This window comes from Neofelis nebulosa, chromosome 13 (assembly GCF_028018385.1).
Source record: "Neofelis nebulosa isolate mNeoNeb1 chromosome 13, mNeoNeb1.pri, whole genome shotgun sequence".
NCBI classification, from domain to species: Eukaryota; Metazoa; Chordata; class Mammalia; order Carnivora; family Felidae; genus Neofelis; species Neofelis nebulosa.
Genome location: NC_080794.1, coordinates 52,292,007 through 52,319,806, shown reverse-complemented (window position 1 = coordinate 52,319,806; position 27,800 = coordinate 52,292,007). Strand labels below are relative to the sequence as shown.

The 27,800-nt window shown below is 38.9% G+C and overlaps 1 protein-coding gene and 1 non-coding gene across 3 annotated transcripts; both read right to left on the bottom strand.

The window, feature by feature from the left end:
- Positions 1-154: 154 nt before the first annotated feature.
- LOC131493003 (mitochondrial import inner membrane translocase subunit Tim23) lies at positions 155-27,800 on the bottom strand. 2 transcript variants are annotated; one of them, XM_058697025.1, is made up of 7 exons: positions 27,549-27,800; positions 25,231-25,289; positions 17,645-17,738; positions 17,006-17,090; positions 13,393-13,451; positions 11,517-11,627; positions 155-635 (listed from the first exon to the last, which is right to left on the bottom strand). In XM_058697025.1, the coding sequence occupies exons 1-7, from the start codon at positions 27,652-27,654 to the stop codon at positions 520-522; spliced, it is 630 nt and encodes a 209-aa protein (XP_058553008.1). In that variant the 5' UTR covers positions 27,655-27,800; the 3' UTR covers positions 155-519. The 2 variants fall into 2 exon arrangements, with proteins under 2 accessions (XP_058553008.1, XP_058553009.1); XM_058697026.1 differs by lacking the exon at positions 27,549-27,800 and adding an exon at positions 26,708-26,991.
- On the bottom strand, positions 14,884-15,087 carry LOC131493753 (small nucleolar RNA SNORA74). The gene has a single exon (XR_009252841.1). It is a non-coding gene; the product is annotated as a small nucleolar RNA SNORA74 (small nucleolar RNA).

The following is a 27,800-nucleotide window of genomic DNA, read 5'->3' as shown; positions in this document are numbered from 1 at the left end:
TCTGCAGTGTCAGCACAGAGCCTGTCATGGGGCTCAATCCCATAAAATTATTACCTGAGCTGGAACCAAGAGTTGGATGCTTAACCGACTGAGCCATCCAGGTCCCCCCAGAAAAATGTTTTAAATGGAGACACCCACTGTGTTTACACTGGAGTTAGGACTTTAGTTCTGTTTTCACCTTTTATTGGGAATACAAGGGAACATTACAGTTTCAGATCATTAAATAAACAAATGCGGTGATATACTATCGACAACCATCACGATGTGAATTCTGTGAGTAAGTAGTTTTCCAGTTCCAGGGAAAGGGAGAACCACATTACTCAGCCACCAGAGGGTTTTGGCTTCAGCTTGGGCTGGAAAGAGTGCCAGTCCCGGTCAACCAACCATGATCTTCGCCACAGCAAACTGGTATCTCCAATTTTTCAAACTAATTGTAGGAAGAAAGAGTAACTCCAGACTGACCTATAAATTGATCTGGAATGCTACTAAAGTGTCCTCCATTCACAACTTGGCAAATCTTCAGAGTGACTGTTGGAGCAAGGAGCCTTTCATGTGCTCCCAGTTATTATATAGTGCGTAGAGGCTGGTAAGCGTCAGTCCTGCTAGCCCACCTCGTGCTGCCCCTCGAAAACCACCTGGGAAAGGAAAAGAAAACAAAAACAAAACAGCCTTGTATTACACAGTGTCCTAGCAGCAAAGGATTAAATAATGTTATCATGAAATTGAGGCACACGATTTGTTTATATGTAAATATTCCATCTCAAACAGAAGTCCTAAAGTTAACACAAGAAACCAAGACAGGTTCAAGAGAAACATCCCTAAATCACCAGTTTAATACATACACTGTATTCTCATTCACAACCATTTTTTCTTTTAATTTTACAATTTGTAGCTAAGATCATGAGCATTAATAATTTGATTTTTCTCAATCTCACTTGTTCCCACACTTCAGACAAGATCTCATGCATATTATTGAAGTCCCAAACAAAGCAATAATTTCCCGTTAGTCATATTGTTTAGAACCCACAAGCCCCACCAATTGATTTACAGCTACAATATAAACAAGGTGACACCCTTTTTGGAAACAGTATTAACATTATCTTTGGACTCTGGACAGGTCCTCTGTTAACTTTGAAGACTCAAGAAGTGGTGATAAGACGGCTATAATCAAGCTTTGAGTTAGGTACTGACACCCCCACCCCCCTCCTCCATTCCTACATTGACGTATCAGACAATCTACAACTAATGAGCAATAAGGCACCGAGCAGCATTATACTTACTGAAAAACCACCCAAGGATTAGACTTTGAACTGTTTTTGCTTAACAAAACAATTTTTTTCATGTGAAAAAAGATTAGCAATATGGATTACACTTGAAATGCAAAAACAAAAACGTTTTCATCAGTTACCTGAAAACAGTCCCCAAGTCTAGTAAGAGGACTAGGGGCACCGAAATAAGCTTTTAAGAAATAATTTGATGTTCTATGGTTTTACAAACAAGTTGATACCATAGATGTCAGGAAGCCTACATTGTACCGATGGAGTATTCATTTTAAGTCCTGTGTTAGGAAGGCAAAGGTGGAACGGAGCTGTGGTCCTGTGATTACCTTCCTAGAGGCCCTCTGGGTATAAACCAGTAAATTCTGTGAAACAGACCAAGCATTCCTGCAATGAATGTCCTGCCAGATGGCTTCAGCCGATAGATTAAAGGGCCACTCCCTTCAGGATCCTCTCTAGTCTGAAGATGTCTGATAGCTGACCTGTGTAGGCTTCCAACATGAAGTGCCCTAATTATCTCTCTTAAACAGACAGAAGCTGCAGGCATCATCTATAAACAGCTGTCAAATACGGCGGGGGGGCGGGGGGGGCGGGGGGGGGTGAGGGGGTGGGGGGGTGGGGAGGAGAGGTCAGAAACAATTAAAAAAAAAAATTAAATGGGAGCTCTCTCCTTGAATCCCACATCATCTCTTGCTATGTTTAGACGAAGTATGGCAGTTGGATTTTGCACCTGTATTCAATGCAGCTGGAAAATTATAAATGTAATATACACTCAACCTGCTAACTCAAAAACAATCTACCCAGTTTAATAAAAATCTACTTCATGTCTTTGACTAGTAAGTCAACAAAAAGTTCTAGGGGCTGAAAGTAAACTATAATTAGATAAATGACTAAAATGAGGAAAATAAACTATGAAGCACAGGAGAATAAATGATATTTGCAACAGCATCAGTATGGCTCAGTTATTAAATCTAAACTTTGTGTGTAATGAGGATTCTTTAAAGCAGGTTATATAGTACTCCATTCTGAGTCGACACAAAAGAAAGGTGGTCTCACTGCTGTTTATTAGCAGAAAAATGATGCAGGGCAGATAACTGAAAGCACAATGATTTTGCAGATGTTTTCCTGGGACTAAACATTGAAAACTCCCCTAGATCTTTAGTTGATTACAGATCCACCGGGCTCTGAACTCTGCCCACTGGTTTGGAAATAGCTGTAAACTGTTCCTTATGGTTGGTCCTTTGCTTTGAGTGTCCTAATTTCTACTTTTGGAAGGATTTTCACATTAGTTCTTAGCTATCAAATAAAGAGCCTCCCTGGGCAGAGGCACTAGGGGTAACATAATGAAACTGTGAACTACAAGACTAAGACCTTAGGGACATCAGTGGCACATTAAGTGTCTCTTATGATCCCCCGGAAAGCTTTCTACTTTCTGACCAAAATGAAACTTAGTTCAAACAAGTCACTTAAAAAAATTTTTTTTAAATGTTTATTCATTTTTGAGAGACAGCACGAGTTGGGGAGAGGCAGAGAGGGAGACATGGAATCTGAAGCCGGCTCCAGCCTCTGAGCTGTCAGCACAGAGCCTGATGCGGGGCTCAAACTCACAAACTATGAGATCATGACCTGAGCCAAAGTCCAACACTGAATCGACTGAGCCACCCAGGCGCCCCAAAATGTCACTTCTTTGAAGGCTAGAAAAAAGTTATTTCCACCAAGTAGATGCTAAACATAGGCAGTGTTTGACTTACTAAGCACAGCTGATTCTGATTCAAGGCTAGCCTCTTACCACATACCAAGCCATGTTTTAGTTTTAACTTTCTATTAATTCCAGTGTTTTCCAACTGGTTGTGTTAAACATTTGAGGGCCTTGCCTTTAGGCTTTCTGTAACCAACTTTTGCCCAACTAAGCACAGGAAGTTGATTAGCAAATATTCTTGCTTTGAGCAAGAAGGCCAACGGTCAATGTCTATAAAGCAAAACAAATGTGAGCCAGGTGCTTCAGTTTTACCTTCTATCTTTTTGGTCCTTACACAACTCTTCCAGAAAGGACAAATATTATCTCTTTTAAACATAGGAAAATAAGGCCCAGAATACTTAAGTACCTTGTTTGTGGGGTATAGAGCTGGATAGTGTAGAGCTAACATACTGAACTGACAATTACTTTAGAGCAGGGATCAGAATATTTTTCTTACAGTGGCCAGAAAGTACATATTTTAGGCTTTCAGGGCCCAAAGGCTATTATGTAGATACTTATATAACCACTTAAATGTAACTACAGTCAACCCTTAACAATGCATGGGGTTAAGGATGTGACTCCCCCCCCCCCCACAGTCAAAAATCCAAGTACAATTTCTGACTCCTCCCAAAACTTAACTACTAATGCCTGCTGTTGACTGGAAGCCTTACTGAGAACTTTAGTAAACAGTTGATCAGTAAGTATTTTATATGTTATGTGAATTATGTATTACAATCTTACAATAAAGCAAGCTAGAGAAAAGAATGTTACTAAGAAAATCTCAAGACAAAACACATTTATAGTACTGTGCTGATCAAAGAAAACTTTGTGCAGTTCAACCTCACGGAGTTCAAAGGTCAACCATATTTAAAAACAAAACATATTCTTAGCCTCAAGACAGTGAACAGATAGGGATTTGGCCAGCAGGTGTTCTTGGCCCCTACTTTGGAGGAACTGCCTTACTTACACACTGTCATGGCTATTAAATACTTTCCAAAATTTTATTGAATTTATTTTAAAAATTGAGATAAAGCATATATAAAAGTTACCATTTTAATAGTATAGTTCAGCACTAGGTTTTCTGGGATTGTTGTGCTATCATCACCCCATCCATCTCCAAAGAACTGTTTCCATGTTGCAAAACTGAAACTCTGTACCCATTGAACAGTGTCTCCCCACTCCACCCTTGTAATCTAATGCCTAATTTTTATTTATTATTTTAAAAAATTTTTTAAGTGTTTATTTTTAAGGAGGACAGAGCACGAGTAGGGGCGGGGCAGAGAGAGAGAGGGAGACACAGAATCGGAAGCAGGCTCCAGGCTCTGAGCTGTCAGCACAGAGCTGGACATAGGACTCGCACTCATCAACCATGAGATCATGACCTGAGCCAAAGTCGGATGCTTAACCAACTGAGCGACCCAGGCGCCCCAAATACCTCATTTTTATTATGTTGATGAAGGTCTTTGCTCACTTTCGCTTTTTATTAAAGTAGTCCATATAAACAATTTAAAAAGTGCTAAAAGATTTTAGTGATACACAACAATGTGGCGCACTCACCATCCTCACCCTAATTTCTATTTCCAAAGGCAACTACTTTCATTCTCTGCTCTTTATCTTGTTTCTAAAAAACAAAACTATCTTGCTAGTTCTTGATTTTTCAATCTTACTTTTTGCCTATTGACTTCCTACCAGGAAAACTGTGTTAAGCCTTCTAAGAATGGTATAAAATGTGCTTATGGTAGGAGGTAAGTCACTTGCTTTCTATAGGTGATTTCATTTACGAGTCTATGAAGGGAATACTGGTTGCTCTCGTATTATAGACAAATTCAGACAGTTACTCTCTTGATGTAGGTGTTTAGTGACCTAGTGCTGGTCAAGTCAAACCCATTTGATGCCAAAGCCCATTGTCTTTTTCACCATACTGAATCGCCTCCAAGATAGATTAAAAACAAAAAGGAAAAAAAAAAAAAAAGAAATCCAGACTTCAAGCTGTATTACAAAGCTGTAATCGTCAAGACAGTATGGTACTGGCACAAGAACAGATACTCAGATCAATGGAACAGAATACAGAACCCAAAAATGGACCCACAAACGTATGGCCAACTAATCTTTGAAAAAGCAGGAAAGAATATCCACTGGAATAAAGAGTCTCTTCAGCAAGTGGTGCTGGGAAAACTGGACAGCAACATGCAGAAGAATGAACCTGGACCACTGTCTTACACCAGACACAAAAATAAACTCAAAATGGATGAAAGACCTAAATGTAAGACAGGAAGCCATCAAAATCCTCCAGGAGAATGCAGGCAAAAACCTCTTTGACCTCAGCCGCAGCAACTTCTCACTCAACACGTTCTCCGGCGGCAAGGGAAACAAAAGGAAAAATAAACTATTGGGACATCAAAATAAAAATTTTCTGCACAGTGAAGGAAACAATCAGGGAAACTATAAGGCAACCGATGGAATGGGAGAAGATTTTTGCAAAGAAGATAAAGGGTTAGTATCCAAAATCTATAAAGAACTTATCAAACTCAACATCCAAAAAGCAAATAATCCAGTGAAGAGATGGGCAAAAGACATGAATAGACACTTCTCCAATGAAGACATCCAGATGGCCAACCGACACATGAAAAAATGCTCAACATTATTCATCATCAGGGAAATACAAATCAAAACCACAAAGAGATACCACCTCACACCTGTCAGAATGGCTAACATGAACAACTCAGGCAACAGCAGATGTTGGTGAGGATGTGGAGAAAGAGGATCTCTTTTGCACTGCTGGTGGGAATGCAAGCTGGTGTAGCCGCTCTGGAAAACAGTATGGAGGTTCCTCAAAAAATTAAAAATAGAACTACCCTATGACCCAGCAATTGCACTACTAGGTATTTATCCAAGCGATACAGGGATGCTGTTTCGAAGAGGCACATGCACCCCCATGTTTATAGCAGCACTATCAACAATAGCCAAAGTATGGAGAGAGCCCAAATGTTCATCGATGGATGAACAGATAAAGAAAATGTGGTGTGTGTGTGTGTGTGTGTGTGTGTGTGTGTGTGTGTGTATATATATATATATAAAATGAAGTATTACTCAGCAATGAAAAAGAATGAAATCGTGCCAAGTGCAACTACATGAATGGATCTAGAGGGTATTATGCTAAGTGAAATTAGAGAAAGACAAATATCATATGACTTCACTCATATGAGGACTTTAAGATACAAAACAAGATGAATACAAGGGAAGGGAAGCAAAAATAATAAAAAACAGGGAGGGGGACAAAAACATAAGAGACTCTTAAATATGGAGAAGAAACAGAGGGTTATTGGAGGGGCTATGGAGGGGAGGATGGCCTAATGGGTAAGGGGCATTAAAAAAATCTACTCCTGAAATCACTGTTGTACTATATGCTAATTAACTTGGATGCAAATTAAGAAAATAAATACAAATTAAAAAAAAAAAACCCAAAACTAAATAAAATTCAATCACCGCCCCCCCCCCCCCAAAAAAAAGGAAATCTATTGAAAGAGGTATTAACAATTGAACTGGGCCTTATGGATGGATTGGATTTCAAATTTACCTATTTGGTCATATAACATACACAATAACAGTGTGGGAGAAAAGTCTGAAAATGGGAGAGGATTAGAGCAAGGAAGGCTAGGACGAGAAATTTAAATTTAGGCTGAAACACAGTGTGTCATCATCAAAGGTTTTTGAAAAGTGATTACTAGAATTAGAACCATACTGGAAGATAAACCAGAAATAGTGAATAGATAAGACAGACTGAAGGTAGAAGCCCAAAGTCAAAATGGCTAATGAAAAATACTGTTACAGAAGTTCAGCCTTGTGAGAAAAGGCAACTCAGGTGCTAGGTAGTGAACTTCACAAATGATGAAGTGAAGGGACACAGAAGGGCAGAAACCAAAGGTGACCCGGAACACTAGAACAGACGTTTCCTGCCTCCCTATTTTTTTTCTTTGCTTCGTTAGAGTGGAAGCAGTACGTGTGACTGTCACAGCACAGCAGCTGACATTCGGGCTTTCCTCAGGACCACCTCCACCCCACTGGTCCCTTCCTAGCAACCCAGGTTCTTCCATGCAAGCATTCAATTATTTCTGCTGTTTTTGCCTCCCCATATTACTGTCCTCTTAGGACGATTTTTCCCACCAGATTCTTCATCTTTTTGGTTGCTTTCCTGTGGTGGTTATGGTGGTCCAGACCCCTTTTTTGTGTGTATGCCTTAGTATGCTGTAGGATAAATTGCTGAGCAAAGATCTACAGATTTAAAATATTAATAACTAATGTTGACTGCTTGCTTACCTCTGTCAGTATTAGGTGTCACTTCCCCTCTGGTAAATATCAGTTACCTATCATCACTTTTTAAAAGATACTTGGTGAAAAATATTATCTTAATGGTTTATTTTGCTTTACCCTGGTTGCCTGTAAGATTTAGTGACTTCTATTGTTTAGTGGTGATGTGTATTTTTCCATGAAGTGTTCTGTCAATCCTTACTCCATTTTTTAATTGGATTGTTGGTTTAAGTGATCTGTCGAAATGTTTTATATATTACAGCCCTATAACTGTAATATATGTTACATCTGTCTTAATTTACTGGAAGAATACTGCTGCCAGTAACAGAAATAAAGAAATCATCAAAAAAGTATGGTTAGCATATACGGTTTAATTCTGAAGGCCTGGAACCTATTGATAAATAGTACCTTTTAACAATAATAAGCCCTACATTTACTTATTACGATGAAATGGATTTGTAGGTCTTTTTAACTTTAAGTTTGCTTTTCTAAGATGACTTTCTTATGGATGGCACAGAATGAAAAGGTCAGGGCCTTTTTGTGAGGGGAAAGGGGGGACCCATATCTTTTGGTTGCTGATGCCTTGTTTCTGAAGATTAGTGACCAGGCCTTTTAAACATTAGTCCTAAGCTTATGAACAAGAGCAAAACTACAGCTGTTCTTGTTCTGATAGAATACTGTTTATTACTAAACAGATTTTCACAGGCCACAGAAAGTCTAATGACCCTCTGAATACCCTCTGAAAAATATTTAAACTCATTAAACATTGGATTTAAGCTAAAATCATCCCATCAGAAATATTCCTTTAAATTAGCCTCCTTTTGTTCTGACAACTACCCATTTTCTCATGTATTTTTCCCCATGATTTTTCTTTCCACGAAAGTAGCTCCAAATCTAAGTTGAGTTATACTACTTTAATTTCAAACTTCCTCTTTTTTAATTTCCATTGTTGAAGAGTTGGAAATATTTTTGGTCAGCAGGAATTAGCCATTCCCTAAATGTAAACTTGTGTCTTTAACAGTTTGGGCTGGCTCTAGACCAAAAGAGTGTCTCACCCCTTTTCTAAATCCCTGAATCTAGAAGCTGAAGTTGTATTTGTATTCCTACCACACAAAATTCCTAATTCTGTGCTCTGTCTTAGGTTTATTTTAAACCAGAAATCAATGAAAGATACTGCTCTGCTTTTGTATACGGATTCTGATGTGCTGAGCTAAATTTAAATTGTTCGGCCAGGAAACTATGAGCTAACGTTGGAATTCTGGGTCAGATACTTCATCTGTTTCACAATTGCAATGGAAAATGAAATCTACATGTCACCTGACTTAGAATCAATTTGTTTTTGCTTTTTTTCTTCTGAGCCAAGAACTTTCTCTTTCATAATTTAAGCTGAAGGTGTCCCACCCTGTGGGACAGTCATGCTGTCATGCTATGACTGCAAGGAAGTCCCGGACACAGATAGCTAGGCTCCCATGTCTTTCGATATCAAGAATTCAGCCTTTTCTATCTTTTAAATGTGCATAATATGTCTTAAGATGGTAATTCAGTACATTCTTATATTCAGGGATGCCCTCAGCAGAGGAAACGCCACAGCGCCTTACCCTGAGTAAGAAGTCAGGGACTAGTGGTACTGAGGTAGAACTTCAATGCCCATCAACTGGTGTAGCAGCAGCTCCCACTCAACCCCAGCCATTTGCCAACACAAATAATGTAAGCTTGGTATCTTTCATTTATTCAAAAGAAGCTGGAATTCCATATTTTTTTGTGAAATCTGTTTCTCAAATATTAATTTGATCTTTTGTAAGCATAGTTTGGGCCAAGTAAACTCTTGCTGAGTGAACCCTTGTGCTGCAGTTAAAGTTTTAAATTCTTTTGTCTGACCCTAAAGATTTTCAATGTGAAGTATTTTTACATTTTTTAAATTACTCTAATATCTAAATATTTTAAATTTTTTTTTTTCAACGTTTTTTATTTATTTTTGGGACAGAGAGAGACAGAGCATGAACGGGGGAGGGGCAGAGAGAGAGGGAGACACAGAATCGGAAACAGGCTCCAGGCTCCGAGCCATCAGCCCAGAGCCTGACGCGGGGCTCGAACTCACGGACCGCGAGATCGTGACCTGGCTGAAGTCGGACGCTTAACCGACTGCGCCACCCAGGCGCCCCTAATATCTAAATATTTTAAAGTTTATTTATTTTGAGAGAGAGCAAGCAAGCACATGCACATGAGTGAGGGACAGAGAGAGAGGGAGGGAGAATCCCTAGCAAGCTCTGCACTACCAGCACGAAGCCTGACGTGGGTCTTGAATCCATGAACTTTGAGATCATGACCTGAGCCAAAATCAAGAGTCGGACACTCAATTGACTGAGCCACCCAGATGCCCCAGTATTTTTAACATGATTTTTCTATGTCAAGGTAACATCTTCATGGACATAAAAGGTATGTAATGTCTTAATCCACCTGGGAGCTCTGTTTACATGAGTACATATACACAAGTAAGAAGTACTGTGAGCTCTTAGGGATAAAATTCCAAATGTGATCCATTTTCTTTTTTTTTTTTAATTTTTTTTTTTTTTTTTTTTTAACGTTTATTTTTGAGACAGAGAGAGACAGAGCATGAACGGGGGAGGGTCAGAGAGAGAGGGAGACACAGAATCGGAAGCAGGCTCCAGGCTCTGAGCTGTCAGCACAGAGCCCGATGCAGGGCTCGAACTCACGGACTGCGAGATCATGACCTGAGCCGAAGTCGGTCGCCCAACTGACTGAGCCACCCAGGCGCCCCAAATGTGATCCATTTTCAATACAGAAAAAACCTCTTACTCTCAGATATATCAGGAAATCTTGGATTTCATAACCCTGTTGAGACTTCTCTTTCTAGCAAAAATGGCTACCTGAAATTTTGATGGAGGAATTTATAAGAATTAGCTCAGTTAATCAAGTGTCTAATGTCTAAAAAATCAAACAAAAGTAATTTTCAGAGGCATGAGTATAAGTAGCTTAATTAAGTCATTTAAAGCAGAAATGTGATAAAAAAAATTTGGGCCCATCACTAATTAGGACCTTTTGAAAGAGGTCCTCTTAATACTGTGCTTATCTATAAAACTGGGGTGTGATGATTATCAGTTCAGTTTTAAATAAAATAAGTCTCATATATATACGTATATACGTATATATGTATGTATGTATGTATATCTCAACTTTTACTTTTTTGAGAGAGACTGAGCATGTGTGAGCAGCGGGGGGGGGGGGGGGGGAGGGGCGGCGGGAGGGTTGGGGGCGGCAGAGGATCTGAAGCAGGCTCTGTGCTGACAGCAGTGAGTCTGATGTGAGGCTCAAACTCACTGACTGTGAGATCATGACCTAAACCAAAGCTGGAGGCTCAACCGAGTCACCGGGGCACTTCTTAATAAGTTATATTAAGTGCTTATAACTGGGGGTATAACGCAGTGAATGCTAATTTCTTTTCCATCTTAGAGAAGGATTTGATATTTGATCTTCACTCAGGTCATTTTGATTCAACTCTTAGGGTTCTATTTTTTCAAAATCGAATGGTTCACCTATGTTCATAGGAGCATTATTCATAGTAGTCAAAGATGGAAGCAATCCAAGTATCCACTGACTGATGAATGGATAAAGAAAATGTGGTATATATGTAAAACAGAGTATTATTCATCTTTGAAAAAGAAGGAAATTCTGAAACATGCTACAACATGGATGAACCTTGATGATATTATGCCAAAAGAAATAAGCCAGTCACAAGAAGACAAATGCAGTATTATTATTCCTTACATGAAATACCTAAAATACTCAAGAGTTGAAATTCATAGTTAGAAAGCAGAATGGTAGTTGCCAAGGGCTAAAGGATGGGGAAAATGAAGTTGGATACAGAGTTTCAGTTTTGCAAGATGAAGAAAAGTTCTGGAATTAGATGAAGGTAATGCTCCACAACAATGTAAATATACTTAACATTACTAAACTTACACTTAAAGATGGTTCAGATGGCCAATTTTATGTTTCGTGTACTTTATCAAAATAAAAAAACAAAAACAAAACCCCGAACACCCATGAGGTTTTAGAGAACACTCCATTACACTGCAAAAAATGTGTTAAGTGTACTCTGAAATCTGTGGATACTTCACTTTCAAAGCATACTTCAAAGTGTATTCAGAGATAGCTCTTCATTCAACAGTACCTACCTGTACATTTATACAACATGCCTGTCATGGTTCCAGCTGCTACTGTGTTAAGGTCATCTTCTGCACCTCGTGTTTTCTCAATGATGACACCAAATGCACTATAGAGCAAAGCTACAGGGGAAATGGACTGATTACTAATAAAAAAGTTATTGAAAGTCAGTAAAGCAATTATATTTAGATAAATCTATGTTACAGACATTCTATAAGCATTCAAAGATATAAAAGAATGATCACTAGAACAGTATTTGTAACAGCAAAAGCTTGTAAATAAAATGCCCATCAAAGCAGATAGACCCAGAAAGGGACTTTCCATATAATGGAATAATACATACTCCAAACAAAAAGTAGGAAAAACTATATTCATTAGCCTGTAAAGCGGGCACATGTGTGTACAACTCAGGATATACAAAGAAAATTTTTGAAGAGCTTCAGAAGAAACACCAATAGTAGTTAATTACAAAAAGTTCCATTTTTCTTGGAATCTCAGGAAAAATATTTAAAATTTTCACTTATTTTATTCTTAATAGCTATACTTTGAATTTAGAAACAAAAACACATGCATTTCTATTCTAAGAGAAATGTTAACTTAAAAAAAAAAATTGAGGTTTGGTTCTGGCACAGGCAAAAACTGTAACACTAGCTTTATTTAGTTTTAACAAGATGTTCCCCAAAACTATCTATCTCTTGTACCTGTAAAGATTCCTACTAATCCTTTTCCTTACCTTTCTCGAAACTATGCTTTATTTGACCCTTTAATGTTACACCAAACTCAGCCTTACAACCGTTCTGTTGTGATATTCTTATATTTCTATAAAGGCTCTTCTTACCCTTTCAACTTATTTAATTGAAACTGAACTTCTATTACATCAGAAACATACAAAGCAACTGGCCATCCCAGTTTTCCGAGGACTGAGACTTGCCTGCAATGCTAAAACTAAGAAAGTCCTTGGGCAGAGCAGGATGGCTTTTCACTCTAGAGATATATAAGCAACCAAACAGGAACAAAGGAGGGTGACTGTATATGGGGTGGGGGCAAAGAGGACATGAGTAGCATATGGAGGCAATAATTTACTAGGATCTCAAATGTCAATCTGACCTTACAGTGTGAAAATGTACTGCTTCCAAATCCCACAACAAAGCTAGGCTATTATTCTTTCACAACAGATGCTTTTTCTATTTTTTCAATGAGATACTTAAAATTTCCCTTACTTAATCTGCCACAATTAAAAGATTTTCAGACTTTCAACCAAGTTACAAAGAAATTCTTGGTTCTTACAGCATAAGTACCACAGGTACATTTATTATATGCTATGAATAATCAAGAGAGTCAAATATTCATAAATAGTATAATATTAAAGCATTTGGTCTTAAATCCTACTAAATTACCCCTTGCTCAGAACTGCAAATGTTTTCATTATCTACAAAGGCCCTATAACACCTCTGAAAATTCAGTCTGGGAAACCTACTTAGGTAAACAGAATGCTGAATAGGCTATTAGGAAAACATAGCAAAAGGGTTGCATTAATCTGTATCTTACTACAGGGCCTTGAACCTTTATTAACATACAAAGGCATTTGACTTGGACCTGAATTATGTGGACTCCATATCTACCTAAAACATGGGTTGGTATCTTGCTTGGACAGGAGAGTATGTAATATCTAAAAAGACTTAAAACACTGAAAAACGGTATTAGCATCTGGAATTATTGTTATGTTGTTCATGGTCTTTTCCTAAGTATTACCTACATTACTCATCAGAGTAGATTCAAATACAATTTTTAATATCCTAGGGCCAGAATTTTGGCAGGTCAAATTGTTCATGATACATATATATCCTTTGCATTAATGATTTATTATTAAGTGAGATCTCTACTTACCCAGAGAACCTAGAGTATTAGCCCAAAGTGCCCCTTGCCTAGTCACCATGTTCAAAATCCTACCAGGGCAGAAAGAGAAAGAATCTGTACTTAGAATCATTATTTCTCTAGCACTTTGAAAAACCATAATTGTAGCTATTTACAACGTATAAACCCAACACTCAGGTATTCTTAATTTTATTTTATTTTATTTTTTTTTTTAAAAAAAATTTTTTTTTTCAACGTTTTTTATTTATTTTTGGGACAGAGAGAGACAGAGCATGAACGGGGGAGGGGCAGAGAGAGAGGGAGACACAGAACCGGAAACAGGCTCCAGGCTCCGAGCCATCAGCCCAGAGCCTGACGCGGGGCTCGAACTCACGGACCGCGAGATCGTGACCTGGCTGAAGTCGGACGCTTAACCGACTGCGCCACCCAGGCGCCCCTTAATTTTATTTTTTTAAAAAACATTTATTTATTTATTTTGAGAGAGGGAGAGAAGTACATCCGTGCGAGTGGAGGAGGGGCAGAGAGGGAGAGAGCGAAGGGCCTCAATCTCATGAACCATGAGATCATGACCTGAAAAGGAAATCAAGAGTTGGATGCTTAATCCAGGTGTCCCCAGGGTTTTCTTAATTTTAAAAGATACCTTAATACTTCCTTAGAATTTAGTAAGGCTGGCTTTTACTTTATACAAATATAAATGAAGGTTAAACTTCCAACATTTTTGGGCAATGAGTAAGGAAAATTATTATTATTAAAAATAAATATAGGGGCGCCTGGGTGGCTCCGTCGGTTAAGCGTCCGACTTCAGCTCAGGTCACGATCTCGCGGTCCGTGAGTTCGAGCCCTGCGTTGGGCTCTGGGCTGATGGCTCAGAGCCTGGAGCCTGCTTCCAATTCTGTGTCTCCCTCTCTCTCTGCCCCTCCCCCGTTCATCCTCTGTCTCTCTCTGTCTCAAAAATAAATAAAAAACCTTAAAAAAAAAAAAAAATTAAAAAAAAAAAATAAATCGGGGCGCCTGGGTGGCTCAGTCAGTTAAGCGTCCGACTTCAGCTCAGGTCACGATCTCACGGTCCGTGAGTTCGAGCCCCGCATCGAGCTCTGGGCTGATGGCTCAGAGCCTGGAGCCTGCTTCCGGTTCTGTGTCTCCCTCTCTCTCTGCCCCTCCCCTGTTCATGCTCTGTCTCTCTCTGTCTCAAAAATAAATAAACGTTAAAAAAAATTAAAAAAATATATAAATAAATATAAATCAAATATAGAAAGGCTTTGAATGATAGCCTAGAATGTATTTTATAGAGAAGTTTACAGTAATTGATCTACATTAAAAAAAGAAAAAGACCATTCTAATGGATAACCTAGCTTACAATTAAATTTTTTTGGAGGAAGAATATACTCAACATATTAAATAGAATCAAAGCGTGGACTGTTACAGAATACAGCAGAATTACAGGGAAGTATTCAAAGAGAAGGAAAAAACCATCTAATTAGAATATGTGGAGAAAGCACATGCTGTGTCTGCTCCCAGACTAGAACTAAGCGGCCCAAGTGAACGCTTAGCACACTCTCAAGGAAGCACAGTTCTGCCTCACACCAGTGCCAGGCGCCACCAGAACAGTGACAGAGGCAACTGGAGGAAAAAGACAGGACTTTCCTCTCCCAGCAGTGTAACACCATCACCGGAATGGTTCTATCCGGACAGCTGACTACTGCTGGAAATTATGAAATTATAATAACGAAGAATGAAAAAACTCATTTAATGGAGTTAAAGAACTCATTTAAATTAATGCCCAATAACAGAAATTTGTATTATCTCTAAAGGCTGTTTAACACTGCAAATTGGTGAAATTCTTTGGTATGCAATTTGGGTAATATATCTCCACTTACTGGGCCCTTAGCAACTTTAATCACCTAATAACCCTTAAAGGCAGAAGGTAGAAAAAAATTTACCTAAGACCAAAAAATAGTATATAATGGAACTAGACTTTGAAGCTATATAGATCTGTCTGGACCCAAACCCTGTCCTTTCAATTTTTACAGGCTGTCTCCTATTTTAAATGTTTGTTTATTTTTGAGAGCAAGAGTGCACAAGGGAGGGGCAGAGAACCTGAGGCAGGGCCTGAACTCAGGAACCATGAGATGCTGACCTAAATCAAGGTCGGAGGTTTAACCCTGAGGCTGTCTCCTATTTTAAATGCTTCCTACCCAGGAATATCAGAATGGTTATATAAAAAGTAATACAGAAGATTTAAAAAATCTGATCTAAAAATTGCAAATGCGACTCTCTCCCTGCACCCCCTGCCCAAACAATACTGTCACTGTTTTAAGAGACAAAGGTTATCTTTTCTAGGAGAACTTCACCTTCAAATTGGTATTAAAAAAACTTTCTTTAACATTTATTCATTATTGAGAGACAGAGACAGAGCACGAGCATGGGAGGGGCAGAGAGAGGGGGAGACATAGAATCTGAAGCAGGCTCCAGGTTCTGAGCAAGCGGTCAGCACAGAGCCTGATGCAGGGCTCGAACCCACAAACTGTGAGATCATGACCAGAGCCAAAGTCGGACACCTAACCGACTAAGCCACCCAGGTGCCGCATCTTCAAATTGGTATTTAATGGTATGTTAGGGATTTGCTTCAAAGTAATATGGGAGGGGAGAATGAGATGGTGCATAACTGGTCCCAATCCTGGTTGGTTGACTGTTGAGAAGAGGTTATGGTTCATGGGTCTTCACTGTACTACTATTTCTGTACATTTTCAAAATTCTCCATAACACAAAAAAGTAAAAAAAAAAAAAAATTATTGTAGTAAGGGACAAATATTAATATAAATGTAAAAATATACAAGGATCTGGCCTAGTAAAGCAAGATCCATAGTAACAGGAATATGAAAAACTTGACAAGCCTTCAGGATTCCCAAGGTCTAATTCTAGCACACCTGCTGCCATCTGCTGGCTAAACAACATATAAAGAAGATAAAGCTTAATGTGTCCTGAACCAAGACCATGAGCCATCGAATACATACTGTGTGATTCCACTCATATATTATTTAGGGAATATCTACATGGACTGGTCACGTTTATTTTTTAGGCAGGGTGAAGATGTACTACTTTCCATTTTCCACAAACTTCAATTTCCTGAGAAGATTCAGAAACTACCACTAAGTTTTAAGAATTTCATGATAACTTTGCGTTAGCCCTCCATTTCAGAAATTGAGAGTAAAATCAATAAAAAGTTCAACTGGAATGAGAGCAGATCCAGCAATCACTTTTATGTGCTAATTTACTATCATGTCCTATGGTTCTGCAGGCCCTCGAACTATCCAAATAATGTACCAGCAATTCAACAACCTGAAAAGCATGTTATTCAGAACTGCAGAATGAAAAAGGTGTAGAAGTTAGGATAGGGTAGCACCAGCTAATTGAGGGACACTGACTCAAAAATCACTCCTTTAAAAACCTTAGTCTCAGTAACTTGATTCCTTAGTTTCTTTTATTTTCAGTAAGAAAATAAAAAAATTGATCAAAACGTATGTCAATACTCTAAACGTGTCATCTCAAGGCTGTGTTCATCAAGCCAACAAAGTAGAGTTTAATTTTCAAATATCACTACATTAGATGATTACATAAGACTTACTGTACGTTTCTTGGTTTGGACCAGGGCATATTCTGGGTTTCCTTCAATCCTAGCCGTAGACCGTTCATTGCTCCAAATGCAGCCCCTAGTAAATCACAGTAACAATTCATCCAAATAATGCAGCTTTGTATTAAAAAACAACTGCACTTCTGATTCTTTTTTACTTTTTAATAGGCAAAGATAAACAAAAATAATGATTATTTATTGTTATTATTTTTAAAGATCTTATTTTTAAGTAATCTCTACACCCAATGTGGGGCTCGAACTTACAATCTCAAGATCAAGAGTCACATGCTCTACTGACTGAGCCAGCCAGGTGCCCCTAAATAATGATTCTTTAAAACCCTGAAACCAATATTTGAACTGCTTTGGATTTTAAGCACTTTTAAAAAGATGAGAGAGACAGCAAGTGTGCGATTAGGGGAGGGGGCAGAGGGAGAGACAGAATCTTAAGCAGATTCCAGGCTCAGCACAGAGTCCAATGCAGGGCTCAATCTCATGATCCTGGGATCATGACCTGAGCCCAAATCAAGAGTCAGATGCTCAACTGACTCAGCCACCCAGTCGCCCCAGATTTTAAGCATTTTTGACTATGTGGATTGAGGACGCTGAAAAAAAACAAAAAATCATCATACCCACCTGTCATGCAACATCCTCCAATGGTAAAGAATGCCAGTTCAAATCTACCCCGGGTTTTATTAGCTCCAGTCGGTAAAATAAACTCATCTGTATCCTAAAAAAGTAATAATGAAAACTGAGTTGAGCTCTCCTCAAGACCCAGTACTTGCAAAATGTTTCCTCATTTGTCTAAGTAGTTTTTCACAAAAAGTAAACCCTTAAATTAACTAAAACCCAACTATACTTAGTCAAACCAAAATAAAACTTTGTGCAATAGCAACCCCTGTATCAAAGTGGAATGAAATATACAACATATACAATTATACTCATTAGTTCTAGGGAGGCTTTCTCATTTGGAACTTAGTTTCTTAATGTAAGTCTGACAGATTGTAATCAATTTAATTTACCTTACTTAATAATGAATATGAAGTAACAGTGCTAGAGAGTTTAGGAAGCACAGCTCTAGAGAAAGGGAAACTGAAAGGTATGACAAGTCACAGGTTACTGGATTGAAATAAACCAGCGTGGAAAAAGAGCAACTCTGGGGCGCCTGGGTGGCGCAGTCGGTTAAGCGTCCGACTTCAGCCAGGTCACGATCTCGCGGTCTGTGAGTTCGAGCCCCGCGTCGGGCTCTGGGCTGATGGCTCAGAGCCTGGAGCCTGTTTCCGATTCTGTGTCTCCCTCTCTCTCTGCCCCTCCCCCGTTCATGCTCTGTCTCTCTCTGTCCCAAAAATAAATAAAAAACGTTGAAAAAAAAAAAAAAAAGAAAAAGAGCAACTCTCATTCTGTAGCTACTATTTATCAAGCACAATTTACCATGTGTAAAACCAAATGAAATAAGAGAAAGGGCAGAAAGTATAAAAGCACAAAAGTTTGGATCAGTTATGCAAGGGCAAAATTACCTTCCTAATAAATAATTCCTTTTTAAAATTTTATTTATATTTATACATTAAATGTTTGTTTATTTTTGAAATAATAAAGCAAGGGAGGGGCAGAGAACCCCATGTGGGGCTCAAACCCACGAACCATGAAATCATGAACTGAGCTGAAGTCATGTTTAACCAACTGAGACACCCAGGCACCCTTAATTCTCCTTTGTTTTTAAGTTTTCCTTTTTACATATTTTGAAAGAGAGATGCATGTGTACAAGCGGAGTGGGGGGGGGGGGGGAGACAGAGAATGAGTATGAGTGGGAGAGAGAGAATTCCAAGCGGGCTCTGCACTGTCAGCATGGAGCCCGAAGCAGGGCTCAATCCCACAAAATGTGAGATCATGACCTGAGCTGAAAACAAACAGTGGGACACTTAACTGATGGAGACACCCAGGTGTCCCTTAATAAATAATTTTTAACTCTTTGGGGGAGCATATATTCTTTTGATAATCTTTGAAAGCCATCGTCTCTCTTTCCAGTAAATGCATACACAAACTTGATACGAATGCTGAGTCACCCAAAAATCCTAAGTTGAAAATGCTACTGTAAGAGTATATGATTGATTCTATAATATACTCTTAAAATTTTTTTTTAAGGTTTGAGAGAAGGGGGGAGGGAGGGAGGGAGGGAGGGAGAGAGAGAGAGAGAGAGAAACGGAATTCAAGTGGGGAAGGGGCAGAAAGAGAGGGAGACACAGAATCTGAAGCAGGCTCCAGGCTTTCAGCTGTCAGCAGAGCCTGATGTGGGGCTTGAACTCCCGAGCTGTGAGAATATGACCTGAAACGAAGTCAGATGCTTAACCAACTGAGCCACCCAGGCGCCCCATGATTCTATAATATACTCTTATAAAGAACACATTCAATACATAATTGCCAAACTTTCTATACAAAAATGGTTAAAACACTGCTGGCGACTTGCTAACAAGGAAACATCCCTTTACCAAATATGGAACTTCAGTGAGCTACAGCTCTGCACTGGCTTTGTATTTCTGGCTTGTGCATACATTCTCAGCAAAAAATGCACAAATAAGCAAGCACATCTACTCTCATCACACAAATGGTCTGGTGGGCAACAACAAACAAACTCTGAAGAGATCCTAGGTCATGATCTATTATACAGTTTTGCGAATTTGGGGTGCTTCTTGACCTTTATATTAATGACTTAGTTTTAAATTGTGTTTCTGGGGGCGCCTGGGTGGCTCAGTCGGTTAAGCCTCCGACTTCAGCTCAGGTCACGATCTCACAGTCCGTGAGTTCGAGCCCCGCATCGGGCTCTGGGCTGATGGCTCAGAGCCTGGAGCCTGCTTCCGATTCTGTGTCTCCCTCTCTCTCTGCCCCTCCCCCGTTCATGCTCTGTCTCTCTCTGTCTCAAAAATAAATAAACGTTAAAAAAAAAAAATTAAATTGTGTTTCTGGAGGGGCGCCTGGGTGGCTCTGTCAGTTAAGCGCCTGACTCTTGGTTTTGGCTCAGGTCATGATCTCATGGTTCATTAGTTTGAGCCCCATGTTGGGCTCTTCGCTGTCAGTGCAGAGCCTACTTGGGATTCTCTCTCTCTCCTTCTCTCTCTGACCCTCCCCGGCTCAGGCTCTCTCTCTCTAAATAAGTAATTAAACTTAAAAAATAAAAATAAAAATAAGCTGTGCTTCTGGCTTGAGGTTTTTAGAAATGCCATGTGATTTAATAAGATACGTTTTTCTTCAATCCAGAAATGGATCATGCATTACAAACAGGAAACTAAGAAAACCGTCAGGATGGACATTAATAAGCACAAGTGCATGTCATCTCCAACTCACTCTTTGCTAGGGTCAACTGGGATAAAAGTACTATGAGGATGAAGGCAAATGTACATCAATTCACACCCAGAGCCACCTGGAAACAATCTGATGCTTAACTGTCACCGGGGCTTATTAATCTCAACTGTGTCATATAACAAAAATTTCCAAAGATATTTTGAGGGAGGGGACACTGGCCAAATTATATTAATCTCCATAAAATTAAGGCTTTTGGTTTCTATCAAAATAGGATTAACAGTTTATGATGTTATAGAAAAAAGACTTCTGCAAGCCAAATTTAAACTGCAAAAAATAACCACTTACCAAGGCTGATCTCAAAGTATCTTTATACAATGTATGTAGGGAAGATACACTGAAAAGTTCAAGTTCAACTTGTGCTGCTGACAGGGTAGGACACTAGCACCACTAAAAGATAACCAATACCACTGTTTACTACCACAGAAAAGAAACAAATCCAAGGATGGGCACCAGTGTACCTGATAAAATAGTCAGGTGGCTGAGATTATGTGAAATATTTATATTTCAACTGCATGTCAGAAATATTCAAATTCTTGTTTTTTGAAAAAATATTATTTATTATTTATTTTTGAGAGAGAGAGCGAGCGAGCGAGCATGAACGGGGGAGAGGGAGAGAGAGGGAGACACCGAATCCAAAGCAGGCTCAGGCTCTGAGCTGTTAGCACAGAACCAGACACAGGGCGCGAACCCATGAACTGTGAGATCATGATCTGAGCCAAAGTTGGACGCTTAACTGACTGAACCACGCAGGCATCCCCAAATTTTCCTTGTTTATACTGGATGTTCCTCTGGCCTAACAAAGAGGAAGACTATTTACTTAATATAATATTTAACCTATTGGCGAGGATGCAAAAGTGGTGACAACACAAATCGATAGTAAGAGAAACCACAAATGTGCCTCAAATAAGAGCTGTTGCCAAAAATCAGTATATGGTGAGTTCACAAGTAGTACTTAACATGTCTGTCTTTCAAAAGTATGGAAAAATGTTCCACAAAATGCAATTTACTTAAGGTACAGTTTTTAAATTTAGGCTTTCCATGGTTTTTATAAAAACAGACAATGAGACGAGAAAACTTTTTCAATTCTGAAGTCCCTCTAACATTTGAATGGGAGATGTCACTACAAATGTGTGTGATTAAGCAAGAATCACAATTTCTTTAAAATACAGAATTTTCTTTGATGTCTAACCTTTTTGGCCCTGCCTAGCAATGCAGGGTCCCAATGTTACTGTATTTTTAAATGGAGCTACAGTATAACCTTTAAGCTTAAATCCAACATTTAAGCAAACTACATTTGATTAGTTTTGAAATTTTGAGTAAAATACTGACAGAGAGGTACTTTTGAAATAAAAGCAATAAACCTACAGTGTAGATAATATTTGACAAACACTTCCAGCAAAAACAAATTTTAAAGAAGTCCTAATCAACTTGCTTCTATTCAAAACACACTCAACAAGAGATGCCTGAGTGGCTCAGCTAAGCTTCTGACTTTGGCTCAGGTCATGATCTTGCGGTGAGTTCAAGCCCCATGTTGGGCTCTGTGCTGTCAGCTCAGAGCCTGGAGCCTGCTTCAGATTCTGTGTCTCCCTCTCTCTCTGCCCCTCCCCTGTTCGCATTCTGTCTCTCAAAAATAAACATTAAAAAAAAAACAACATACTCAACAAGAAATGCAAAGGTCAAATATTTAGTGTTTCATCTTGAAACAAAAAGTCTTAACCATTACTCTTAAAACCCACCCAATTTATGGATATATAATTCATATAACATATAATTCACCTATTTAAAGTGTATAATTCAGTGGTTTTGAGTTTTTAGTATATTCACAATTGTACAACAAAGACTATAATGTTTCAGAGCATTTTCATTACCCCAAAAAGAACCCCATACCTGTTAGCAGTCATTCTCCATCTATCCCCTACCCTGGGCAGCCACTACTCAATTTGCTTTCTGTCTCTTTATATTTATCAGTAGTGGATGTTTCATATAAATAGAATCATACAATATGTGGTCTTTTATGACTGGCTTCTTTTATTTAGTAAGTTTACAAGGTTCACCCATGTTGTAGCAAGCATCATGACTTCATTCTTTTTTTATTGCTACAGGGTATCTCTTTGCATGGAGATGCCACATTTTGTTTATCCATTCTTAATTTGGATATTTGGATTGTGTCTACTTCTTGACTATTTAGAATAAAGCTGATATGAGCATTCATGTACAATTTGTTGTGTGGACATATGTTTTCCGTTCTCTTGGGTATATATCTATGAGTGGAATTACTGGGTCATACAGTAACGCTACTTTTAATATTTTGAGAAACTGTGAGACTATTTCCAAAGCAGCTAGTTCAATTTACACTTCCACCAGTAGTGCATGAAGGTCCAATTTCTCCACATCCTTACTAACATCAGTTATTGCCTGTGTTTCTAACTATAGCTATAGCAGGTGTGAAGTGGTATCTCACTTTGTTTTTGTGATTTGCATTTCTCTAGTAAGTGATATGGAACATGCTTCATGTGATTATTGAACATTTGTGTATCTTCTTGGAGAAATGTCTGTTCAGATCTTTTACCCACTTTTAAACTTCTTATAAATGAGTTTTAAGAGTTTTCTAAAAAATTACATATTCTTGATTTAAGTCCTTATCAAATATTAAATGATTTACAGTTATGTTCTTTCAGTTTGTGAACTGTCTTTTCCTTATTCTTAAGTGTGTAGTCTGGAGTAGAAAAGTTTTAAATTTTTATTAAAACCAATTTATCAGTTGTTTTTAGTAACTTATTCTTTTGGTGTCATGTCTAAGAAATCAATGCCTAATTTATTTTTTAAAAGTTTTTATTTATTTATTTTGAGAAAGAGCGTGCATGTGAGGGGGAGGGAGGGAGGGGGAGAGAGAGAGAGAGAGAGAGAGAGAGAGAGAGAGAGAGAATACCAAGCAGGCTCTGTGTTCAGCGAGGAGGCAGACATGGGGCTTGATCCAATTACCCTGAAATCATGACCTGAGCTGATATCAAGAGTTGGATGCTCAACAGACTGAGTCATCCAGGTGGCTCCAGTAATCGCTTTAAATATAAATGGATCAAACTCTGTAAGCAAAGGTCCTAAGATCAGCACAATGGATAAAAATACCATGATCCAACTACACTGAGGTTTACTTTAGTTCCAAAAACAAAGAGGTTCAAAGTGAAATGACAGAAAAAGATTATTCCATGCAAATAATAACCAAAAGAGAACAGGGTGAACATATGAGTATCAGAAAATATAGATTTTATATAATAATAAAAGGTCATAAAAATATTAAGAAGTTTCAATTCAGTAAAAAGATTAAATTATAAACATAACTAGTAAGAGACCATTAAAATACATTAAATATAAAATGATGGAATTAAAGGTAGAAATAGAAATTTCTACACTAAGAACTGGAAACTTCAATAATCTATTTTCAATAATGGATAGCAACCATTATAACCAGACAGAAGGTAGTAAGAAAATAAGGACTTAACACAATAAATCAAACAGCAAACAGATCTAACAGACATACACAAAACACTCTGCCGAACAATAATAGCACAGATATATGTCTCAAGTGCATGTGGGACATCTTCCAAGATAGATCATGTAAGGACACAAATTAAGTTTCAAAAGATTTTAAAAGATATCATAGAGAGTATCCTCTCCAGCCACAACAGTAGGAGTTAGAAATCAGTAACAGAAAGAAAACTGAAAAATTCACAAATTCATGGAAATTAAATAACACACCCTTTACTTAAGAGATGAATAAAAAAGAAAACGACATGTCAAAATTTATGAGATCCAGTGAAATGTAAAATGGTATAGCTGCAATTCCTCAGAAAATAATAAAATTTCCCTAAGATCCAGCGATTTTACATCTGGATATGTAACTAAAAGAATTAAAAGGAGAGTTGGGAAAAGACATTTGTACACTAATGCTAACGTTCACATCAACAGTAGCTAAAATACAGGAGCCATCCAAGTGTCCAGGAACAGATAAGCAAAATGGAATATTACTCAATTAAATATTATCCAGCCTAAAAAAGGAGAAATTCTGACATAAGCTATAATATAGATGAAACTTGAGAACATTATGTTAAATGAAATAATCCAATCACAAAAGACAAATACAGTACGATTCCACTTATTTGAGGTACTTAGAGTATCAAAAACAGAAAGCAGAAGGGTAGTTTCCATGGGATGGGTGGGAGGGAGGGTGGAATGAAGTTATTATTTTTTTTTTCCAACGTTTTTTATTTATTTTTGGGACAGAGAGAGACAGAGCATGAACAGGGGAGGGGCAGAGAGAGAGGGAGACACAGAATCGGAAACAGGCTCCAGGCTCCGAGCCATCAGCCCAGAGCCTGACGTGGGGCTCGAACTCACAGACCGCGAGATCGTGACCTGGCTGAAGTCGGACGCTTAACCGACTGCGCCACCCAGGCGCCCCTGAAGTTATTTTTTTAACAGGCACAGTTTGTTTTACATGATGAAACGGGTTATGTATATGGTAGGTGGTAATTGTTGCCTGATCTTATAAATGCATTTGGTAACATTGAACAGTACACTTAAAAATGGGTCAGATGGTAAATTTTATGTTAGTATACTTTACAAATGTTTAAATAGGGAGAAAAAGACACACCTTGAACCTCAAAAACCCTTTAAAGGGATAGTATCAGGGAGACGCAAGCCAAATCCCCAGAGTTTCAGAACAAAGAAAAAAGGTGGATGGAGACCAGAGTTGGTGCCTCCAGAAGTATGTATCGTAGATCTAGTTAGCGTAAGAAACTTTTTTTTAAACAGTAAGATAACACACCAAACTAGTAAATTCATAAAAGGACTAGTCTTAATCTTACCTGCACAAGATAACGTGGATCCACATTTAAATAAGGAGACAGAGGGTTCATACCAGTCACTAGAGAGAAAACAAAGCATATTGCAATGAAATTCTAAAAAGTTATTTCATTTAGTGTTAATTACACTGTTTCATTTGTTTTCCAATTTTGATTTATAGGCTCACTTGAATATGAAAATTTCTCCTTTTCTATGCTCATCCTGTCTGGCAGTTTTGAGGCTGCCTCCTCCTGAGGTCCTGAATACCAAACCATGCCTTACACTAGGAAAATGGTATGAGTTCAGGCTGTCATACCAAGAAGATATCGGCAATAATGTGGATTAAATAATCAAAGTAGCAGGAAGCATAGCCAAGGTCAATTATAAAGCTAATTTCTCTCAACTTTGCTACAAGGATGCTTGACATCTATACAAATTGCAAAATAAGACTGACAAGAGACCAATCAATTCCATGAGAAAAACAGTGCTTGGGGTTATGTGTTGTATATAAATATTTTAAGGCAGTTCCTTCAGCACTATTGACAGCTGCTGACAGAGTAGATTTGCTGTGGCAGTGTAGAGGGTTCTCAGGTTATCACCATAGGCATGGGGGTCATGACAAAAGAAAATGGAAACTTACAGACAGCCACACTTGAATCCCACTAACTTTGATGACAGAAAAATATGTCAAAGAAAATCAGCTTTCTCATATTTTAAATTTAATCCTTGAATCCTGTGCACCTCAGTTGACTGCTCACAATCTATGAAATACTCAAGTCTTCTCATCAATATGAATTCTATATTCAGTATCTTGAACTTCGTTACTTACCACCATCCTTATTGCTACCATCTCAGTCCAACCATTAAAGCTCACCTAGACTACTGTAACAATCTCCTACTTAAATGGACTCCTCACTTGCTCTAATCCCTTCAATTTACTTCCTATATAGCAACTAACGTGATTTTTTTAAGAAAAGGAAATCAGCCTTAATGGCTTCCATTCACACTTGTAATCAAATCCAAACTTCCTACCATGGTTTACAAAACACTGCATTAGTGGTCATTCCTTGCCCTCCTCATCTCATTATCTCCTACTACTCCAACTCCCTTGCAACTCTATAGACACACTGGCCCATCATTTGTTCCTTAAACATGTCAACTTTGTTTTTTCTCAGGGCATTTGGACTATTTTCCCTTGTACACCTGCCTCACCTCCGATCTATACTATATTCAGGTCACAGCTCAAATGTCAACACCCTCTAGTTGCATTCTCTGACCCACTCTCAAACGGCATCCTGCTCCCATCACCATCTCATGACCCGGTTTTGATGGCTTTATGTACACTTATACATATAACTGAAATGTGTTTATTTGTGTTACTTGGCTCAGTTCACTCAACGCAGCAGTCATCTAACTGTTGGTAGTCCTCTATCCAGAAAAGTTGTTGGTTGATCCCAGGTGCTCAGTGAATGGTGTTCATCCCTCCATTTCTCAATTTACCTTCAAATCTTAATCAAATTAACGTAACAATGCTTGGTCACATTAAGGTAGTGCCCTCTGTGCTCCAAAACTCAGACCTCCGAAGACGTATGTGTAAAATGCGTTCCAGATTCAGTTTTGGCAGAGGTGACACTGGGCTCTTTTGTTCTTGAGCACAAAGTACCTGGAGAATCAGAACAAGTTCTGTTCATCCATTTGAACACCCACAAAGTCACAGACATCTGGAATACATATTCACAGGATTGAAAGGGCACAGGTAGGACATTCATGCTTCTGCACTTTCGATCTTGCATATTTCCTTTCCTAAAATTCTTAACTTTTTTTCTTCAAGTCCGTAAGTGACTTTTAAAGCGCAGCTCGCTTCTCAGCTCCTCCCGCAGGCTCGACTCCCGTTTCTTTCTTGGCTATTTGCACTATTAAATGTTTTGCCCTGACGGCTACTGTGTGGTTTCGAAACACAGAACTTTGTGTTTGAAAAGTTATTTACAGGCTCGTTGTTTGGAATGCATTTACTTGCAGAGCTGGGCTCTCCTCTTAATCTAGAGCCAAGCACACAGACCAACGCACAAGGAATGTGCGGGAGGAAAAATGAGGCACCGTGCTTGGATATAAAAAGAACATGCAACATCTCCTGAGTCCAGGTCACCCAAACGGATCTTCTCGGGGATCCGTGGCTCCAAAAACTGGTTCAATCTTGAAAGAGGCAGCGCAAACACACTAACCCCACCACTGGTACTAAGATTGTGAACGTCAGCCCCCAAAAAGGAACAGTACACGCTACACATCTGGCGGAGTCGCAAGAACCGCTGAGAAATGTTCACAACCTAGGCCCGATACTCACGCGGGACGCCGGCCAGATCCGCGTGCGAGTAACCTGCCCCACCGGCTCCGAAAAAGCCGGCCAACCCCCCTGTAGTTTTGTTCCCGCTTCCCCCGCCGCTCTCCATGATGTTGCAGCAAACCGCCCGTCTGCTCTTCCCCGCCACCTGAGGCTGGGTTCTTCTGCTGGGCCGTTGCTCCCCAGTAACAGCGGGGAGACCCGCGTTACCACTGCCTCCTTCACACGGTGACCTTCCGGGAGCCGGTACGCGCT